Here is a 19343-nt window from a genome sequence, read left to right on the forward strand (position 1 = left end):
CAGCAGGAAGCTGGCAAAGGGATCCAGTTTTTAGAAGGGTGCAAGTTTAGGAAAAACCCAACATACATCAGATAGTATTTTAAGTGTTGGAACCTCCCCAGTCCTAGAAAACTGGCATCTAAGAAGAACCTAGGCTGGAAGAGCAGGAGGCCATGTTTAAATCTGGTGGAGCTTCTGCCCAAGTTCTGCCAGGCTGAACAAAATATTTCTAGAGAAATTTACAACTTTCCATTTTCCACACAGAATTGCTTCCCGGGTGTAACAAGGGAAGCAAACATCATTATCTTAGGCAGAATTTGACAAAGACGCCAGTGTTAATGCCCTGTTTTGTGCTATAAAAGACCTCCGATTTTAACGCTTGCAGTATGAGCGGGTGTAAATTTTACATTTGCTAGAAAAAGCACCACACATTTGGGCTACTGAGTCAAAGGGAAGAACAGCCCATGCTTTTCTCGGTGGTGTTTCCTGTCCTGTTTTTCACGAGCAAGCTGGCCTGCCTAAAATCTCTGTGACCAAAGACATAATAACACACCAAGAGTAATTGCTGAGCTGGAAGCTAAAAGGATACTGAAGACCTTTCTTCATGATTTAATTTACCTTCTGGATTTATTTCTGAATCACTGGTGTTTCCAGGGTCTTCCTTAAGAACTCCCACATCTTTTGCCCAATTCGTCCATTTAATTTCCTCTACTCTGGAGAGACAAAATGCAACAGACACTGATGCATGGAGCACAGCATTTCAGTCCAGATCTCATTGTCCTGCAGCATCTCAACCCAGCTCATCCTGCCAACACAATCCTAATGGCTTGGCTGTACTGACAACATGCTACAGAGCTTTTGAATAAAGATCTTCTAAGCTCCATGAGGTAAATACCTTCTTCCCCTGCATATTGTGTGGTGGTCTACGTTGTTTTATTTTAAAATACTCCAGTTCCTCCCAGTGAACATCCTTAATACAAAGGAGAAGATTCCACTTTGTATACATGCTCCATAGCCCATAACACCTTGGAGTCACAGAAGTGCTGCCTGCAGTTCGGTTTGCCTGCAGTTTGTTTCACCAGGTGGGGAAAGGTTCATCTGCTCTCCCAGCCCCTATATGTGAGGAAGAGTGCTGCCCCCTCGTGTTGCACCCAAGTTGCATGTTCCTGAGGGAAGGGGCCACCAGCCTGCATCCCTCCCACCACAGCCTGCTCTGGGTACAGCTATACTCGCAGCAGCAACGAAAGCATCATTGCAGACACTCTGCCACCATAATCGCTTGCACAGATGTGGGTTAAACAGGACATCTTTTGGTGACAGCATGTTTTGGTGACAATGCTGGTGGCTCAACTAGCTCTGACACTTCCAGCATTGCAAGCACCAACCAGTCACCAACCCAGGAACCCGTGGTTGAGTCACTCCACTGAGTCAGTGCTGAAATTCCCCGGGGCAGTTCAGGGCTACCAGCTTATGAATCACAGGATCCCGTTATTAGGCTGGAGTATAAGAGGCAACGGTACATCTGTCTTACCTGAAACACCATCTCTCATCTTTCTTATTGAGGCCCACTGACATGAAGCAGCCAGATCTCCTCTTCCCACCCTGGCGCCACAGCCAGGCCTTCTCTATTTCTAGAATAGCAATAGCCCTCTGAAAGAAGAAGTCCACATTAGAGAGAAAACAGGGCATACAGAGCCCAGCCCCTCTTTTTGATTAAATCTTCCCCACTCAGCAATTACTCTGACTTAGAAAATCACTTTGGAACCCAATCCCAAAGTGCTCCTTAGCTTAATAGTACCAGTCGGTTACTTACTCTCTCAAGTTACTTATGCACATGGATCTGGACCGGCTGGTAGCCATGCAAACAGCACGGGTTTTAAATACATCTAAAAACGACATTAGGATTTACCCCCAGAGTAACAAATTTATGTAAAAGAGAAGTTTATAGCTGAGGCTTAGGACAAAGACAGGGACTGTCATCTCTGATGTTGGCAGACTCAAGCAGGAGTTTGGCCCACAACAGAACTGCCGAGCAGCACTGCATCTCACCTGCAGCTTCCAGACGCTTTTGCTATAACCAGAAATATCTGTGACAGTCTCGCTCATGAGCGCAATCAGCATGTTGAGCAAAAGAATGTAAGTGAGGATCACAAAGAGAAGGAGCAGGAGCATGACGAAGTATCTGAATCTGGCATGTTCGTGGAAATCCAGGTCGCCCATCCCAATGGTGATCTTGAAGAGCTCCAGGGAGACGCTAAGCAGCCCGCCATACATAGCATGGCTCCCAGCGCTGTCCATGTGAGCAAGAGACTTGTTCTGAGAGACCGAAGGAGCATCCCCCATCAGTGTAACCAGAGCTATGAGAAAAACAGAATTTGGATCCTCCTCAGAAAAATTTACTCCTTGCAGCCCAGCCTACAATGTGATGCTGAGTAAGTCCTTACCTGCAGCAAAGCCAAAGAGGAAGATCACATAAACCAAGAGGAAACGCAGCAGATCTCTCAGGATAGTCTGAAACACAGATCGGGAGGAAATGCCATTCTTTACCTCACATGAATTCTTCAGGGTGATCTCTTGTTCTCACACATCATAAATCAACCCCCAGTAACAATACTGCAAGCAAGTTGGAAAATGCTTTTATCCAGTTTAAGAAACTGCTAATACATGTTAAATTATTTCCACAGGTAAGTAACATCATTAGTAGCTTAATCTGAGAGTACTACATGAATTTCTTCGTTGTTATGTTTGCATGAATATGTTATTTGAAACAAATAAATATCATGTCAGTTCCCCAGCATGGTTGTTTCCAAATTGTTTCAACACACACATCTCTCTCTTTTCTGTCTCCATTGGGTTTCACACAAGTGGTGATCAGAATTCTTCCCTGGCACCTCATTTCACCTGCTTTGTCTTGCCTTTCTAGTCCCAGACTCCTTTACTGACTGGAAACACTTCTCAGCCCAAGCATAACAGTTGCAGGGAACTTGCACTGGGTTTGACTGCTAGTTTTGCGTCATTTTATGACAAACAGCTAAGTGTCAGCTGCTCTCACTTGCCATATTGAAAGATGGCAAACTAGTGGTTTGCCACAACTGTACTTCCTTTAGGACACTTCTGCAATTTCTTTACTACCATAATCATTACATCAATTCCATTTATGGTTTTCATGATCCTGAGAGAAGAAAAGTAATTGCAGGACTGCTATTAGTTGCTCACACCCAAAAGCTTTTCACACAAAGTTCTTCCCCGAGTACTGACCTTCTGTATCATGACACTGTAGATCCCAGTGCGTTGAAAGCCCCGAGTGTAATACAGCATGTTCACCCACCCCAAAAGCAGGGAGAACACCATCACCGCCACATAGTTTTCTGAACTTGCACCGTAGAGGACTGCCGAGAGCAGCAACGAGAAAGCCTGGATGAAGCTGGAGAGAAGTAGAATGAGTGACACAGTGAGTTACCTCAACAAAAAGGCCCATTTGCAGATCTGTTCTGTTTTGCAAGGAACAGCAAACACGTTTTACAAGGCTACACGAAGCATATAAAGTGGCAGTTAATCAGACACATAGTTTACATGAGCAAATCCTGTTATAACCAGACCCACAAATTGTTGCAGTTTTGTTATGAACTGGTTAATCTCACAGTATGGAAACTCTGAACGGCTTGATGTAACTCACATAACTGATACTAAAATGTTAACACTTACAAACACATGCACACACATGCATCTATACATATTTCTCCTCAGAAAACTGAGAAGTTATTTTCCTTTCAACCACATCTGAGCCATAGTGACTGCATGATTAAAAACTTGAGCTCTTTTTCTAACAACTACATGTTCTTAACTGCGGAATAATTGAGGGTCTGACCTTCACTGTCTTCAGCTACAAATCCAAGGACAGACCCTACCCAGCAAAGTCCATGACAACAAAGGGTTATGACACGATGCAGAAGGCATGCAGAAGCAAGCAAGGAAGGGATGGGAAGAGGAGACAGTGGCAGAGAATCAATCTTTCCTGCTCACCATCTCTCTAGTAATGTTAGGGCAACTTAGCTGCACACAGCAGAGAACCAATTTCACCCGTGCTTTCATTGTGCAAAAAAACCTCAAGAGACATACATCAAGATCTCAATGCAGCTGTCAGAACACATAGTCTTCAGGGACTGGCGTCTCCTCCGCAAGTACAGACTCTAATAGAGAAAAATCAATGGTAGCCATTCATCAAAACAACAGGGTATGTTAGGGAGCGATTCCTGCCCGGCACAGCCTATCGCTCAGGGGGTTTGCTCCATAAGCTCCTCTTCATGTTTCATTTTCAAGATCCCAAATTTGAGCTATTCATCCTTCCAAGATGAAAAAAAAGGCCTTATTTATAAAGGGCAGGGATAAACAAGGGCTGAATCACGGCTCAGCCCTGAGTCTTTATTAATAGACTGCATTAAATGCCAAAGATGCATTTTAGTACCATAAATCACAGAAGTCTCTCATAATTACTTACTGTTATGAGCCTATTCTTCCTATTGCCCAGCAACCTGGCCTGTGCCACCCCCGTCACTGCGAGATCACACTGACACTGTGTCTCAGGGCAGGATTCCCTCCTGCCATCCAACTCATGCACATCGAGAGAAGCAAATCTGTTGCCTCAATGTCAGTGATGCTTTCCTTTTTTTTTTTTCCCCTCACAATGAACCTAGACGAGAGATACCCATACCTGAGCAAAAATTAGATAAATGCCTCCTAGCAAGATAATGATCAGTCCAGAGACCCACAGGAAGCCCCCAGCCGTGAACTCCACTGGAAATGAAGGCTGCAAGATAAAAACAAACAAACAAAAAAAAAAACCACTGAAGACAGGCAGAGGTAGTGATGATAAACACCCCACACCTTTTAAAATCAGCTCCATCTATTCAGGCCTTTCCAGATAAAAGAAGATTGGGCCTACCTTTACCCGCAAGGGTTGATAGTATGCAATGGCTGTGAAGATGATCATGAATGACAAGTATGAGACAAAACTGAAGTAGAATCTCTTGGAAGCGAACGTTTCCCATTTTTGCTGAAGCAGTTTGTTTAGTGGCTCCAAAACCACCATCTTGTACCGATTCTATGGAAAAACAAACAACAAAAGTGTATCCATGTGTCAACAGGATTGCAAATTCACCAGAGGATTGTCTTTTTCAGGGTTGGAGTTCAGTGGCTCCAACTAGATTATCCCTAAAGGATTATTCAGTCAGGCCTTTCAGTATGAAAAACATCAACTGTCCCATAAGAAGTTACTTCTGCTTGGCTTCATCAAGGTATTTGGACAACCACAGGATCAAGAATTTCTCTCATACTATGGATTAGCAGAAGCATACCAAGCAGACTATAAATAATAAAATATGCAAACACTTCAATCACAGCGTTCTTTTCCAGAAAAAGGATCACGCGAAACACCATATCAACTTGAAATTATTTGCATAATTATACAGCAACACTATAGATAGGCAGAAAAACTGTTTCTGTCTTTGACTTTTAGTAAAAGCATTCACCGGTGTGTCACTGCTGTACGCCAGAATCTCCAGCACAGAGTTCTCCTCAAAGCTGTCTATAGAGGACAAGTCGTAGAGAGACACATGGATAGGTCCATAGGTCCATTCAGTGAACTTGCGTGACAGGTGCCTGTACACTGGGTCTTTGATCTCTCTTTGGATGATGTGCTTGAAGATCTGAAGAGAAACAGGATGCGTACTAGAAAAATGTGCATGTGATGAAGGTGCTGAATGACACAAGTACACCCAAATCACCCTCAAATACAGGACACCTGGCTTTCTGTATTACACACTTGGATATATCCAAACACCAGAGTATCTGGCTAAAAGCAGGCAATCTAACTACACCTTGTATCAGCTCTTCCAGGCACAGAACCAGTTTCAGTCCAGACCAGCTGTCTTGGCTGGGACAGAGAGCAGCAGCAGCCAGCTGAGATCCTGCAGGACCCTAACTGGAGTGACCTGGAGGAGGCTTCCTTTACTGTCTCCTGTGGCACTGCCACTGTCAGCAGCATTACTATGCGTTGGGTGCAAGACGCTCCTACATCAAACCCCACTGCTATGCCGAGGATGTATGCTGCAGTCTTCCTTGTTTTTCAGCAACCCCAGAGATTCCCTGCATTTGTCTTTACCTCCACTTTGCCTGTCTTGGCAGCAAGCTGCAGAGGATTTAATCCATCATAATTCACTATCTCCTCCAGCTTCCACGTTGGGTCAACCTTCACACCTGCCTTCAAGATCTCAACATATGTTGTGCTCACAAACTTGGTGTTCTCCTCTGTGTCATCTGCAATCATCACCAGGGCATGGAGGACTGTGTTGCCCTGTGTATCCTGCTCCTGGAGCCTGGCTTTCTGGTGGGGATTGTTTAGAAGATATTCCACCACCTCAAGCTGGTTGGTACAAGCAGCCAAGGAGAGAGGAAGTTCACCTGGAGAGATTAGAACAGTATTTGGAGAGGAAGCAGAAAGGGGTGAAAAAAATTAAAGAAAAAAAAAAAACAAAACAATTATAGGAAAATATATTCAGCCTATAGTTTTACCACTGGAACACAGAACAAGTCCTTTCTCAGTATCTCTAGATTCAGAAAGGGTTTTGCAGTAAACAATCGCTCCTTATTTCTGGGGGCAGCTGAAACACTTTCCAGATCCCTAATTTGACTAAACTAACCAAGCACTTGTCTCTGTCTGAAGCCTCTCAGATGGGATTAAAAACATAAAACCAGAGATGATGGCAAATGCTCATGGGACAACTCAGTCTGTGAAAGGATCCTGCCTCTCAAATAAGCCAAGAGCTTCATTACAGGACAGTGGAGATGGCAACCGACCCACAGAGGGGCAAACCCAACTAAGAATTAGCAGCATCGCATACAGTAAGCAATAAAAAAGCAAAGGAACGTGTTCCACACTGACTCACCAAAATAAAAGTAAACTCCTTCTTTCTTCTTCTTGAAGAATTCACCATGGGCTCTGGCATGGACATCAGCTCCATTCTCTACTAGAAGTTTCACTAAATCTAGGCTTCTTTTCTCTATGGCAATATGGAGCGCTGTTTGGCCTAAGGAAACACGCAAAACCTATCACTCGGTGCCACTATCAGAGGGAACAGGCAAAGGACTCTTCAGCAAAGCCCCATTTCAACAACGGCTGTATGTTCTGCATAGCAATCCTGCAGTCTCAGTGCTGGGCAAGGGGCAGGTGGCAACTGATGACTTTCAACAGTGTTCATTGGAAAAGCATGTTGCAAACACTGAGCCAGAAGACAAGCCCCAAGACTACAAGAAATTCAACACAAGACCAGGCAATTACCCCTGCCTGGCACTAAGATCCCAAGCAGCTATGAGAGGATAAAGACAACCATACATGTACATGACTATGCTGCATGTCTGCTATTAAAACGATAACCCAACCAGCAGATGTCATTCTTTAATAGCAATATAGTATTTATGTTTCACTTTTAGGTGTGCTTTTTAAGCTTTCCAAAGCAAATCCTCCCATATTCCTTAGTTATTAAACATCTATCATTTCTGTTTTACAGACTAAGAACAAAGTTGCAGAAGTGAACCATGTAATTCAGGGCTGAAGAGGACACAGACCATAATAAGAACTAAAAGGTGAGTAGGCTGTTACTGGAACTGCACCAGAACTCTGGAACTGCAGTGCTGCGTGAGCTCCAGTTTCCCTCTTTTCCCTTGTATCTGCACATCTCACCTGGTAATGGGGAGGCTGCTTCGACACAGCACCAGAACAGGAACCTTACCTCTGTAGTAACAATCAGAGCATGCCACATTGACAAGTGGCCTGGGATTCTGTGTCTTTTGGTCTATTTCCAGCAAAAGTGGGATTGTGTCATTCTTTCCATTTTTTAAGTTCAACAGGGCTTTCATTAAGCAGGTCTTCCCAGTCTTTGCATCTAGTAGAAAAAGAGTATCAAACGGGGTGTGCATATACTTTGCACACATTTGTATTACCCAATTCCATGTGCCCAGAACTTAACTGTCACTGCAGGATCAAATACAGTAATAATTTTAAAGGCCCTTCTCAGTATTTAGTCTGCAGTAGAGGCAAAAGCCGTAGGATATATATAATTAATGACATTTCCCATCCTTAGATGAACATTAGGAAAACAAAAGAAGGGGGAGAGACAGAGGGCTGGAGAAAGCAAAACACCCACAAGCAGGTTCCCCTGCTTTTCCCCTCCATTAACAAGTATTGCCTCTGCTAACCCTCTTTATGTAGTATTGAACAGGAATCTACCTGTGTATTCAGAATTGGTGAGAAATTTGGAGGTCCTCCTTAAGTACTCAAGTAAACCATCCAGTGCCTCGGGGCTGCCCCTTGAGACTGCGCTGAAGAGCCTGTCTCTGTCAAAGCGATTGGGGTCCTTTTGGCTATGGAAGAAACGCAAAGCATTAAGAAGTTCTGGAGAGCAGAAGACAAGAGTGGGCAATAAGTTCTAGCGGGACAGTGTAAGAAAGGAGGAAGGCAGAAAAGTTTGTCAGAAAAAACAAGTATTTTATTTTTGAGTCAAGGGAAAAACAGAGACAGTTATTTCCCAGAATTCTCTTAAGGGGCTGCTCTTTCCATCAGCTGGAGCTCTTCCCAGATCCAGTCTGATGTGCAACCCTGGAACACATCCAGAGCACAAAGAAAGAGAAGCCCAAGATAGTTGCAGGACCAGAGTCTGTCCCATCACATGGTGCGAAGCACCCTGTGAGCTAGTTTACATCCCTCCCTGGCAAGAACAGTTCAGTTGTATAGGACTCTATGCTAAGCTGCTCTTACACCCAACTTGGCTTATTTGGTACTAGTTCAGATAAACTTAAAATACACCACAACACACATCATTCACATACCTTCCAAGTGCAGAAGGAAGGGGCTAATATGTCCTCTTTCTGCTTTTAATTATCTCCCACACGATTCCTGTAATATTCCTGTATTGTCACTTTTAGTTTAGACTTCGGTAAAGTCTATAGGCCCCTACCAGTGGGATCAGTACAGACCAACAGGGATCCCACCCTCGTCAAATATCCAAGTTACTCACTTGCTGACGAGTCCTGGGCGATAGTTCAGATTAATCTTGACTTTCGGAGGAAAGTCACTGCTCTCCTTCTGATAAGGTGTCTCCAAGGGCCGTGGCTCTCCTTTCTTTCCATGTCCTGATCTTTCTTCCTTTTTACTAGATGCGGGTTTATCTTCCTGGATGCTGTCATCTGTTTCTAGCAATCCCATCAACCTGTTCCTTTGACCTGGGCCCGACTGCCCATTTGTGAAGTTATCCATTTCTAGTAGAGATGGTTTTGCAGATCACCAAAGACGTTCCCCGCTTGGAGACTAAACCTGCAAAGGACAGGGAGAATCAACACAGTTTGTTCACAAACCTAGAATGTATATGATGTGGCACAGACATAGAGAAAAGCATGTTTATAGGTCCAGCATTCCTACAGTTGACTATAGATTCCTTGAGAGAGAGACTCAGTGAAACTCCAAACAGTGGGAGTATTTGAATAAAGGATCAAGGCCTTAAATAGGGTATATCACTGGTGAAGAAAAGTTCAAAAGCAGTTCATGAAATACAGGCAACTTGTCTGCAGAACATATGAACCCCCTTTGTGAGATGACCTCACCTGTTGGCAGCAGCACAGGCTCCTTACATAAAAGGCAAAGAAAGTGGATCTTTAGGAGACTACGATCATTGTTCTTGTCTCAGTGCAGCCAACACAGCCTAGTCACCAAGTGGCCAAAAAGATAAGATTAACTGTAGGCCTTCTTTGGAACAGTGATAAGTTTGTTCATGTTCTCTGTTGGTAAGCATTATGCTATTTCTACAGGGAAAACATCCGCACAAATTATGTTCCTCTCATGCATTCTTGCATTTCATCCTGGGGCTAAATGAGTGGGATCTCCCCAGTGTTTGGAGCTGTTGGCTATCCATGCGAGCACAGGCTTTGAACTTCCAGCCCAAGCAAACACAAACCCCAGCTGCCACGTGGACACTCAGAGCCCCCAGAGCCTGAACACAGCACAGCCCCCCCAAGAGCAAAGCTGGATCCAGACCTGCTGTACAGAGAGCATCAGTATGCATCAGAGCACCCAGCCAGCCCACTTCTCTCATCTAATACGTCCTGTACTCCTTTTCTACTCCTGTGAGACATATCTGCATACATATCTGGATACATCTCAGATCCACACCCAATACAAGCTGACTGTAGTCAGGATACGACTGCAGATTCACACACAGTTTGTGCGGCAGCAAGGAAACATCCATGATTACCGACCTGAAGCAGAGCTTTTTTAAATAACTCTGTCTTATTCACATGTACTCCCTCCAAATGGTTAACAGGTTTTCTCTGAAGAGAAATCTCGCTTGCTGGGACTACGGCCAGACTCCATAGCCTGTACCAGCAAAGAGGTAAATTGACATAGCATAAGCATTCTGGCTTAGATTAGGATACGGAGAAACACAGTCCTAGGCGGAAAGCAGCCACAAAACATCTTTATGCAGCTCACAGCAAGAAATCCAAGGGCTGATTTTAAGATGAACCATTATGATAATTCAGCCATTCAGTTTAGTCTGCACTCTAATGACAAACATTCCTCTGCACGCACAGGCATACATCCTATAACCCCATTTCAGGCTTATTTCCTCCCCCAAAACACTTACTGGTACATTTGCCAATGCTTTAGAGGGCTATTTGCTCTTCCATAATAGTTTGCTTGTGCTTTTCTGTCTTCCTTTCCCCCAAATCATTTCTCAGCTGCGGTTTCCATCTCTCCACAGCGCTCGAGAGTGTTATTTACTGTCAGTCTTGTACAGACAGACCGTCTGGTTTAAAAGCAAGAGCAAAATGGTCCTAAAAAATCAGGACCCTATAATATATACATCCACTTTGTGCATACTGAAGAAACACAGAGAGGACTCTGTTTGCCAGCTAAACTTTCACTTCTCAAGAGCTCAGTTTTTTCTTTCTGCAACTTTACCAAGCCATTTTGAGCAGCGCAGCACAGGAAAGCTTTGCTGTCAAAAGAAGAAGAGCACAGCACTTACCCCAAGTTGCCGCAAGCTCCACCCAAGAACTGATCTGACAAGGAGTCCCAACGGATCCTTCAGAAGGTAAATAATCTCTCAGTAGAAACCAAGTCAAATACCAAGAAGCATTAATAAGCATGAAAGCAGATCCCAAATTATTTACATCCATGGGTGATAGTCTTATTCTGCAGAGAAGACCACGCTCGTATCAGCACTCTGTTAATGGCACAATGTTGAACTCCTAGTTGGTGGTGGTCCATGAGAGAATCCAGGCTGCCTGGGAGAAGGAATAACCATGGATTATTATTTACTCAACAGTATAGCTTTCTGCAAAGTGAAGAAGGGCTTGCACAGGAAATGACTAGATGGATTTCTCAGTAAAAGAGAGAGCCAATGAGTGCAGTGCTCTTATATGGGAAAGCTGGCTGGCTATTGCAAATTCATAACGCTTAACCCCTGCCTGCACGTACAGAGGCGACATCTCGTGGCTTTCAACAACAGCCCACTCAGATCTCAAGGGAGGTGGCTGATTTGACCATAACAGTGCTAGAGCCCATGGTTTAGTTGTGAGGTTTGTCACAAGGCTCCCTCAGCCCCAGGACAAGCGAGTACGCATCGAAACATCTGAGGTCAACTGTTTCTGTGGGAAGCCAGTTCTCCTCACACTTCACACACCCCAGTTACGAGGCAGCTCAAACCGTATGAGACAATAAACTAGCCAGAACGTTACACTACAAAGTACACAGTGTCAGCTGCTCATCACAAGCACAGAAGGCTGCACAAAGCAGCCCCAGTTCCAAAACACTTAGGCCACGGGTAACTTAATTTACCCCTAGTGCCCATTTCTTGATGGGCTGGTTCTCCAAAGCAGCACAAGCCTTGGAGGGGCTTGGAGGTTCTAGGAGCACGGACTGACCACCCCTACAACTGACTGGAGCCGAGACCACGCACACACAGTAATACCCCCTCACTTATCACTCACAAACCAGGACCTCTGGGAAACAGAGGACATCAGCCCACACCAAGTGCCTTAGTTTTTTCTCTCCCACTCCTAACAGAACTGAGGCCTGAGGAGGCAGCGTGATCGTGATTTCCCACAGGATCCATGCAGGATGACATTCAGCACCCACAATCTCAACGGCGTTCCCCAGCACAATGTTGCTGCGGAGTGATTCCCATCTGTACTCTGTAGAGGAGTGACAGTTTACAAAGCCATTTATGTGACACAGAGCTCACCTAGAGAATCTTATTAACTAACAAAACGGTAAAGAGCTCTTCTAATCAACAGCTTGATAGCAGGGGCACATTCCATGAGAAATCTCAAAAGTCTTGGTCCAAAAACATTGAGAAGGGGGGGTCATATCACGACATACTGGACTCTGGCTGTGTCTTTCTTCTTCCAAACCTACCACGAGCTAACAGAGAGCGTAAAGCAAGCCTCATCTGACACGGCTGCAGGATGATGTGGGGCTTCCTGAAATGTGGCTGTCACCCTTAGAAACATTCCCAGATGGCTCCTACTTTGAGTCAGATGCAGGCTGCGAGATGACCTCCCTATAAATACACACACTAAACGGCAGGGTGCCTTTTCCTCTTTCATGGTTTTGCATGAGATCACAAGCTTAATTTCTCCGATTCCTGTGTTTCACAATTAAGCTGATCCAGGAACGATGCAAAGCTACTTATTCTTTCCAGGCTTAATGATTTATAGGACCCACAGAATATCCTATAAAGAACAAACATATGTAGATAAATGCAAGACCAGATCTCATCTCTTCTCATTCCAGCCTTGCACTGATTTAGTTCAGTTTGCTTTAGTTGTGTTACACTTAATTTACTGTGATATCAACAGACAGATTCAGGCTCAGGTTTAGCTGAGACTTACGGATTTAAATCCTCTTGGGCTTTTCCTGCAGCTTTCATGGGAGTCAGCCCCCCATTCTAGCCGAGGAAACAAATCAGCCCACAAAAGTGCATCGTAACAGAGTTCTTTCTGCTCATCTGGTTTTAATAGCTTACACAGAGGAAGGAGAATGTGCAGCTTGCTGGGAAAGGAACCACTGCCAGCTGTGGGGTCACCACAGCAAAACAGAAACATGGAGCTGCTGGGGGAACACAGAAACATTGGTATGCGCACACACATGCGCACACGCTTTCGCGGAGACTACACCAGGGTAAACACTTGCGCTTCCATTTCAGAGAAGGGAGAAGCAAGGCAGAAAAAAAATACAAGACCTGCCCAAATGCGCACTTGCCAGTGACAGCGTTCTGAGGTCAGTAATGGGATTATGTCACTGCTGTGCACTGGCCAGCTGAGCCGGTTATGATGCTTAACGAGCATCTTGCCACCAAAATTTAAAATCCTGATAGCTATTAGGACTCAGGAGGAAGCCCTCCAAAGCAGTGTGCAGGGAGAATAAAAGAAGCAATTTTATTCCCCCTATCTGCCAGCCTGCATTTTCAACAGCAACATGTGACCCTCTTGCCTTTTGAGGCTTTTAATTGAGGGAACAGGAAGGAATCTTGCAATTGCTCTGTACTTATTTTACTGATGAGAATGTGCCTGATGGCGCTAAGTTTCTGCCTACAGGAGAGACACATTCTGTGCAAGCCTTAAATCTGGCAAGAGAAATCAAACTCATAACTACTAAGTGAACTTTTAAGTCAAATCAATAATTTTCATTTCAAGATATTACCAAATATTTTCATAATTATTATATAATTGTTGGTCATATATGAAGAAGCACCGTAATTCATGGGAGGAAAAGCAATCACAGAAGGCAAAAGGAAGCATGAGCAAGATGGCTTTCTCCAAAGATTGAAACAAACACCTTTCCTAAAATATGTATTCTCTGTTCACCTAAGTGCCCATATTTACCAAATACTGAAAAATGTAACACTTATGATTAATATCAGATTTTCTGTATGCTGTAAATAGAAGATCAAAGTCACTTACATGTGTCTGTAGCTTAATTACAGCATTGATCTGCAGCCACTGTAAGGGGCCACAGCTCAAAATCATTTCCACAGGAGGAGGGAAGCCTGTAATAACAGCACATGAGAGGGGACCACGAACATTTTCTCCAGAACAAGAGGTCGGTCAGCACTTCGTTCAAACCTCATGAAGGACACGCGGCTAAAAGAGAAAAATGTTTCTTTTGAAGGTGTACTTTCACACTTGGGAAAATATCATGTATTTTTGCAAGGCCAGCCTTTTTTTTCGTGCAACTGCTATGTAAAACCCACACTGAAGGGATGAATTTTAGCAGCTCCATTTGTTACAGTTCCGCAGACGAAATTCTATCCCTCTAGAGACACCAGCCAGTGCCCAAGCTAAAATCCAAATATTCTTAAATATAATTCCTTGTCAGAACTTGACGGATAGCCCTGGGGACTCAATTAATTTACATGACAGTATTTCTTAACTACTAGCCTTACATCACAGCATTTAAAGGCTCCTATCTATATACTTCTCGGGCCTTTGAAGGAACAATCCACTTCTCTTATTCCTTAAATGGAAGTATCTTTCTATTTGATGTATCCCTTTCTGTAGGATTACAGCCTGAAGGAATGCTCCACTGACAATCAAATAGCAGCAAAATACAAAAACCGACGGTCATGTTACAGAACACCACTTTTGTGGAGAAACAGTGACATCCAGTGGCCATTAAGTAAACCTGAATTCCGGCTGCTTGTGAAAACAGCCTCAATAGGAAATTCTTCAAAAACACCAAAAAGGGGTTGCAAGCATACACTTGTGAAAATTATAGTCATTCGCTTACTCTTTGTATCAAAATAGTTAAGAGAAACATGTCTAATTTAAAAACTCAAGTTCCAAATAAGGCTGGTTTTGATGACGCAGTGATGTTCCATAAATATAAAATTACGCAGCCAAGGGTCTTTAAACACAGCTACTACGCAAGGCCTTTGGACCTGCAGACAAAACTGCAAAAATACTGCAGTATTCCCAACGTGTCTCTGCCTTAGCCCTCGTTTTCCCTATATGCTGATGTTTTGGGGCAGTTGCTAACACAGCAAAACACTAAATGTATCCAAACCCCAGTATAACAGGGTTATCTCATTTGTCTCCTTAAAATAGATAGAAATACTTTTTTGAAAAAGCAGAAAGACAAAACCCCTGAAGTCTTGAAATCTTTTTTTTTTTTTTTTAAGAGAGAACAGACTAGAAATTAAGTGATGCTATAAGAAAAAAGCACAAAGGCCACTCACAAAGCTCAGGTTGCAGCAGGATTAAAAGAAGTTATCAGAATGTGTTGTCTATATGGCAGCGTTAGGATTATCCCATTTTAATAGCACATAGACTCTGGCTAAAGCCTATTCAGTTCTTATTTTAGTTACGAATAGTTGGCTCTAAGCAAATTGAATTGAGGTACCACCACACTGTAAGAAAAACAAATGTCATATCTTAACATCAGTCACTCTTATTGCCTGGTACCTCTTGCTTTGTCTTTTGTTCATAACTTCAGCGTAAACAACACGTTATGCAAATTCATATTTACATTTCCATGTAATTTACATTCCCCTAATTCACATCATTTAAGATAAATTGCAAAGATTTTTCCTTATTAACGAACAAATCCCTTGCAGCCATCTCTTCCAGCTAGTGACTGCCATTTCCCCATTAGCGGGGGATCAGAGCCTGGGGAACACAGCTCCTACAAGAGAAGTGGGAGCCCAGCACAAGTGTCCCCGTGTCCTCGCAGTGACCCACCCCAGAGTCCGGCTCTGCACTTCATGCAGGTAGTGCTGCAGCACTACAGCATCTGGGGATTTCACTCCTTGTACTTTGGCTGTAAGGATGTGCTGTTCTGCGTCATTTCTAGCAAACCAAATGCAGAGCTTCAGCACAAGCCCCACCTGAAGAAATCTTCCTACAGGGCTGGGGACAACAGCACCCAGACACATTCTGTTTCACACAATCAGCTCAGGCTGCCTAAACTGGGTCTGAGCTGCTCCCCACAACCACAAAATGCCTGAACTTCCCCCCCCTCTTCCCACTGGTTATCATCTCAGGTGCAACTGAAGAACCAAGCAGGCTCCACTCACGGACCACCCACCCACAGGAACACCAGAAGGACCAGCAGTGGTGATGGTTCAACATAGGCTTGGCTCAGGCTGAACAAAGCTGGAGCGAGCACACACTGGGAAGCTGGTGCAGACCCACTCAGACCACTATGCATCCCACCCACAGGGTCTTCCCCATTCTTGCAGAGCAGACCAAACCCCAAACATTGCCTAGGGAGTCCGGGCAACACACCGCATTTGAGCAACGCTGCTGCAATGGTTCTCCTTCAGCCAGACTCTGGAGAAAGGGCACCTGCCATCTACAGACTTGGATCTAAAGCAACCTGCCCCCCCACAGCCTGCATTATCAGACCAGTTTGTGCCTGGAACTGTTACCACACAGCATAGATTAATTATTAAAAGAACTTGAGAAAGGACATCTCTTAATTATAAGCCAGAGGAGATAAAGCAGCCAGTTTTACCATGAAGCAAATCATCATCAGCAAAAAATAATAATAAAAAAATTAATGTAAACTTTTTCAGTGTCACCTCTGGACTGTAAATTGCTCCGTGAGTTTTACACACTACTGAGCAGACAGCAGGCTATGAGACACCTAGTCAGAAGTGACAGAATCAGAGAATGGTTGGGGTTGGAAGGGACCTCCGGAGGCCACCCTGCCCAGCCCACCTGCTCACTACGGCCACCTAGAGCCCATTGCCCAGAACCACGTCCGGATGGCTTTTGAGCATGTCCAAGGAAGGAGTCTCCCCCACCTCTCCGGGCAAAAGCAAAAGCAGCAATTGCAGGAAACCTCAAGTAATCTACGGGAAGGCTCTCCTAAGGTAGAAACAGCAAATGTTTACAGAACTTCAGATTTCTGCAAGCACAGCCTATAGATGGCTTGGCAGACAGGGAAACAAGCCCTGCCACTGGGGGGGTAAGGGGGCACAGAAAAGAAACCTATCCTGGTTATAACCATAAAAAACACAAAACTGTTACAATGTGCAGTTTTCCATGAAAACAGTAGCATATTTTGTTTGGCCACGATTGCATTCCAATCTGTGCCAAGAATGCACTGCTGTACAAGTGATGTACTGGTGATGTTAAATTGAAAGCTGAAATTCATTACTTACCACAGACACTTGGTGATGTTAAATTGAAAGCTGAAATTTTCACACCAACACTACAGTGGATGAGTCAATCAAAATGGTGCATAACACAGGATTACCAGTAAAAAGCAAAGTGCACCAGCACAGAAATACTGCGCACAGCATACAGATGCCAAGACCCCCATTTCAGGTTAAGCAGCTGTCAAAATTCAACAGATGAAGGCATCAACAGCCACAACCCTTACAGCCTAGTTTTTCTGTGAACACACATGGATGACAACATCTACCTTCTACGACCCACCACTACAGTTGAACTAAACCATTCTAAACCCCACCCTTTAAAAAAAAAAAAACAAAACACAGAAAGACAACCTAGACTTCAGTGGAATCACTACATGAAACACTTAAACCAGGAAATTGCTGTGCTGCCATTCAGTATTGAGAGCAGTTGCCACTAGAGCCTTATAGGCCTCCCCACTGCGTGCCCCTGCAACAGCAGCAACTCCCACTGCAGTGAGCCCTTCCCCAGATGTGTTCTATGTAGCACAGCCAACCAGAGCAACAACCCACAGCTGCTTCTCTAAAATTTACTCTGAACCAGTTGCCACCAGAATTGACCAGTTTTTCCCCTTAATCAGTACTCACAGTTGCTCATAGAGCCCCAGCAGAGCATAGCAAAGCCCAACTCACTTCATGGCAGTGCCACACAGTGAAACTGCTCACGCTTGGGACAAGTAGAGTCAATTTAAACACAAATTCACAGCTGCAGTGACACCCACCCCACTGTATGGACTCACACCACCTTTATTTGCCTTGTGGCTTTCCAGGGTCTTTAAAACATATTATCCTTCCTGGAAATAGAGGTGCATTAGACTCTAGAAGAAGAAAGAACATCGTATTAGTGCTTAAATTAAGACTTTAATCCAGATCTGTTTTCAACCATAAGGTCCTCATTATACAAAGAGGCTTAAATCACCATGGAAAAAGCTGAAGTAAGAATGTCACTTAAATACACCAGTTTTACGAGCTTAAACTGAGACAGACTACAACTTGTAATGTGCAACAGAAACTTTATTAGCATTTCAAACAGTTGTTCAGCTGTTACTTAAGCTGGCATTAACTTTGCATTTAATTTAAGACATTGAAGAACTACAGTGCAAACACAAGTGCTACTGACAATCTTGTTGTCAAGCAAGATGGACAATAATTTAACAGCCACCCCTCAGGCGCAGCACAAGATGCAGGGTGGATTCTTTCTGGATGTTGTAGTCGGACAAGGTGCGTCCATCTTCCAGCTGCTTGCCAGCGAAAATCAGCCTCTGCTGATCGGGGGGAATGCCTTCCTTGTCCTGGATCTTGGCCTTCACATTCTCAATGGTGTCACTGGGTTCAACCTCGAGGGTGATGGTCTTGCCAGTCAGGGTCTTCACGAAAATCTGCATGCCACCCCTCAGGCGCAGCACAAGATGCAGGGTGGATTCTTTCTGGATGTTGTAGTCAGACAGGGTGCGTCCGTCTTCCAGCTGCTTGCCTGCAAAGATCAGCCTCTGCTGATCGGGGGGAATACCTTCCTTGTCCTGGATCTTGGCCTTCACATTCTCAATGGTGTCACTGGGCTCGACCTCGAGGGTGATGGTCTTGCCAGTCAGGGTCTTCACGAAAATCTGCATGCCACCCCTCAGGCGCAGCACAAGATGCAGGGTGGATTCTTTCTGGATGTTGTAGTCAGACAGGGTGCGTCCGTCTTCCAGCTGCTTGCCTGCAAAGATCAGCCTCTGCTGATCGGGGGGAATGCCTTCCTTGTCCTGGATCTTGGCCTTCACATTCTCAATGGTGTCACTGGGCTCGACCTCGAGGGTGATGGTCTTGCCAGTCAGGGTCTTCACAAAGATCTGCATGTTTCACTATAAAACATACAAAAAATTCAGCTTTAGCTAGTTAGTGAAACACAGTCTTTAACGATTTCTAAATAAACGGATTACTGCTGCTTATTTCACACTATATAAATATTACTCAGTATTTACTTTGTGTTTTTCACTAGTGTTTTCTACAACCATTCTTGAACTCTTACCCTCGACTAACTAAACACCTTCCCGACACCCAATATGCTATACTCCTATAGCAGAATCTTTACACTGCTTCTCTCCAGCCGGGCGCTAGAACACCCGCCCC

General features: G+C 44.3%; 2 protein-coding genes across 6 annotated transcripts in view; both read right to left on the minus strand.

Moving 5' to 3' along the window:
- Positions 1-11367, minus strand: part of TRPV2 (transient receptor potential cation channel, subfamily V, member 2) — an 11879-nt gene extending 512 nt beyond the window's left edge. Inside the window, exons 1-15 of the mRNA XM_009882711.1 lie at positions 11055-11367; positions 9051-9346; positions 8264-8397; positions 7767-7919; positions 6924-7064; positions 6140-6438; positions 5508-5684; positions 4922-5080; positions 4691-4786; positions 4099-4169; positions 3238-3403; positions 2424-2490; positions 2029-2336; positions 1511-1629; positions 598-692 (exon numbers count right to left, since the gene is read on the minus strand). Of these exons, the coding sequence (XP_009881013.1) occupies positions 598-692; positions 1511-1629; positions 2029-2336; positions 2424-2490; positions 3238-3403; positions 4099-4169; positions 4691-4786; positions 4922-5080; positions 5508-5684; positions 6140-6438; positions 6924-7064; positions 7767-7919; positions 8264-8397; positions 9051-9289 (2224 nt within the window). The 5' untranslated portion in view covers positions 9290-9346; positions 11055-11367. The remainder of the gene's footprint in view (positions 1-597; positions 693-1510; positions 1630-2028; positions 2337-2423; positions 2491-3237; positions 3404-4098; positions 4170-4690; positions 4787-4921; positions 5081-5507; positions 5685-6139; positions 6439-6923; positions 7065-7766; positions 7920-8263; positions 8398-9050; positions 9347-11054) is intronic.
- Positions 11368-18081: 6714 nt separating this feature from the next.
- UBB (ubiquitin B) overlaps positions 18082-19343 on the minus strand; it is a 1584-nt gene continuing 322 nt past the window's right edge. The window contains exons 1-2 of one of the 5 annotated variants that reach the window (XM_009882715.1): positions 18995-19069; positions 18082-18748 (exon numbers count right to left, since the gene is read on the minus strand). In XM_009882715.1, the coding sequence (XP_009881017.1) occupies positions 18380-18748; positions 18995-19069 (444 nt within the window). In that variant the 3' untranslated portion in view covers positions 18082-18379. Of the gene's footprint in view, positions 19076-19343 lie in introns of those variants that run through there. The other 4 variants (XM_009882716.1, XM_009882717.1, XM_009882714.1 and 1 more) reach the window with 4 other exon arrangements.

Source organism: Charadrius vociferus, unplaced genomic scaffold (genome assembly GCF_000708025.1).
Source record: "Charadrius vociferus isolate BGI_N301 unplaced genomic scaffold, ASM70802v2 scaffold793, whole genome shotgun sequence".
NCBI classification, from domain to species: Eukaryota; Metazoa; Chordata; class Aves; order Charadriiformes; family Charadriidae; genus Charadrius; species Charadrius vociferus.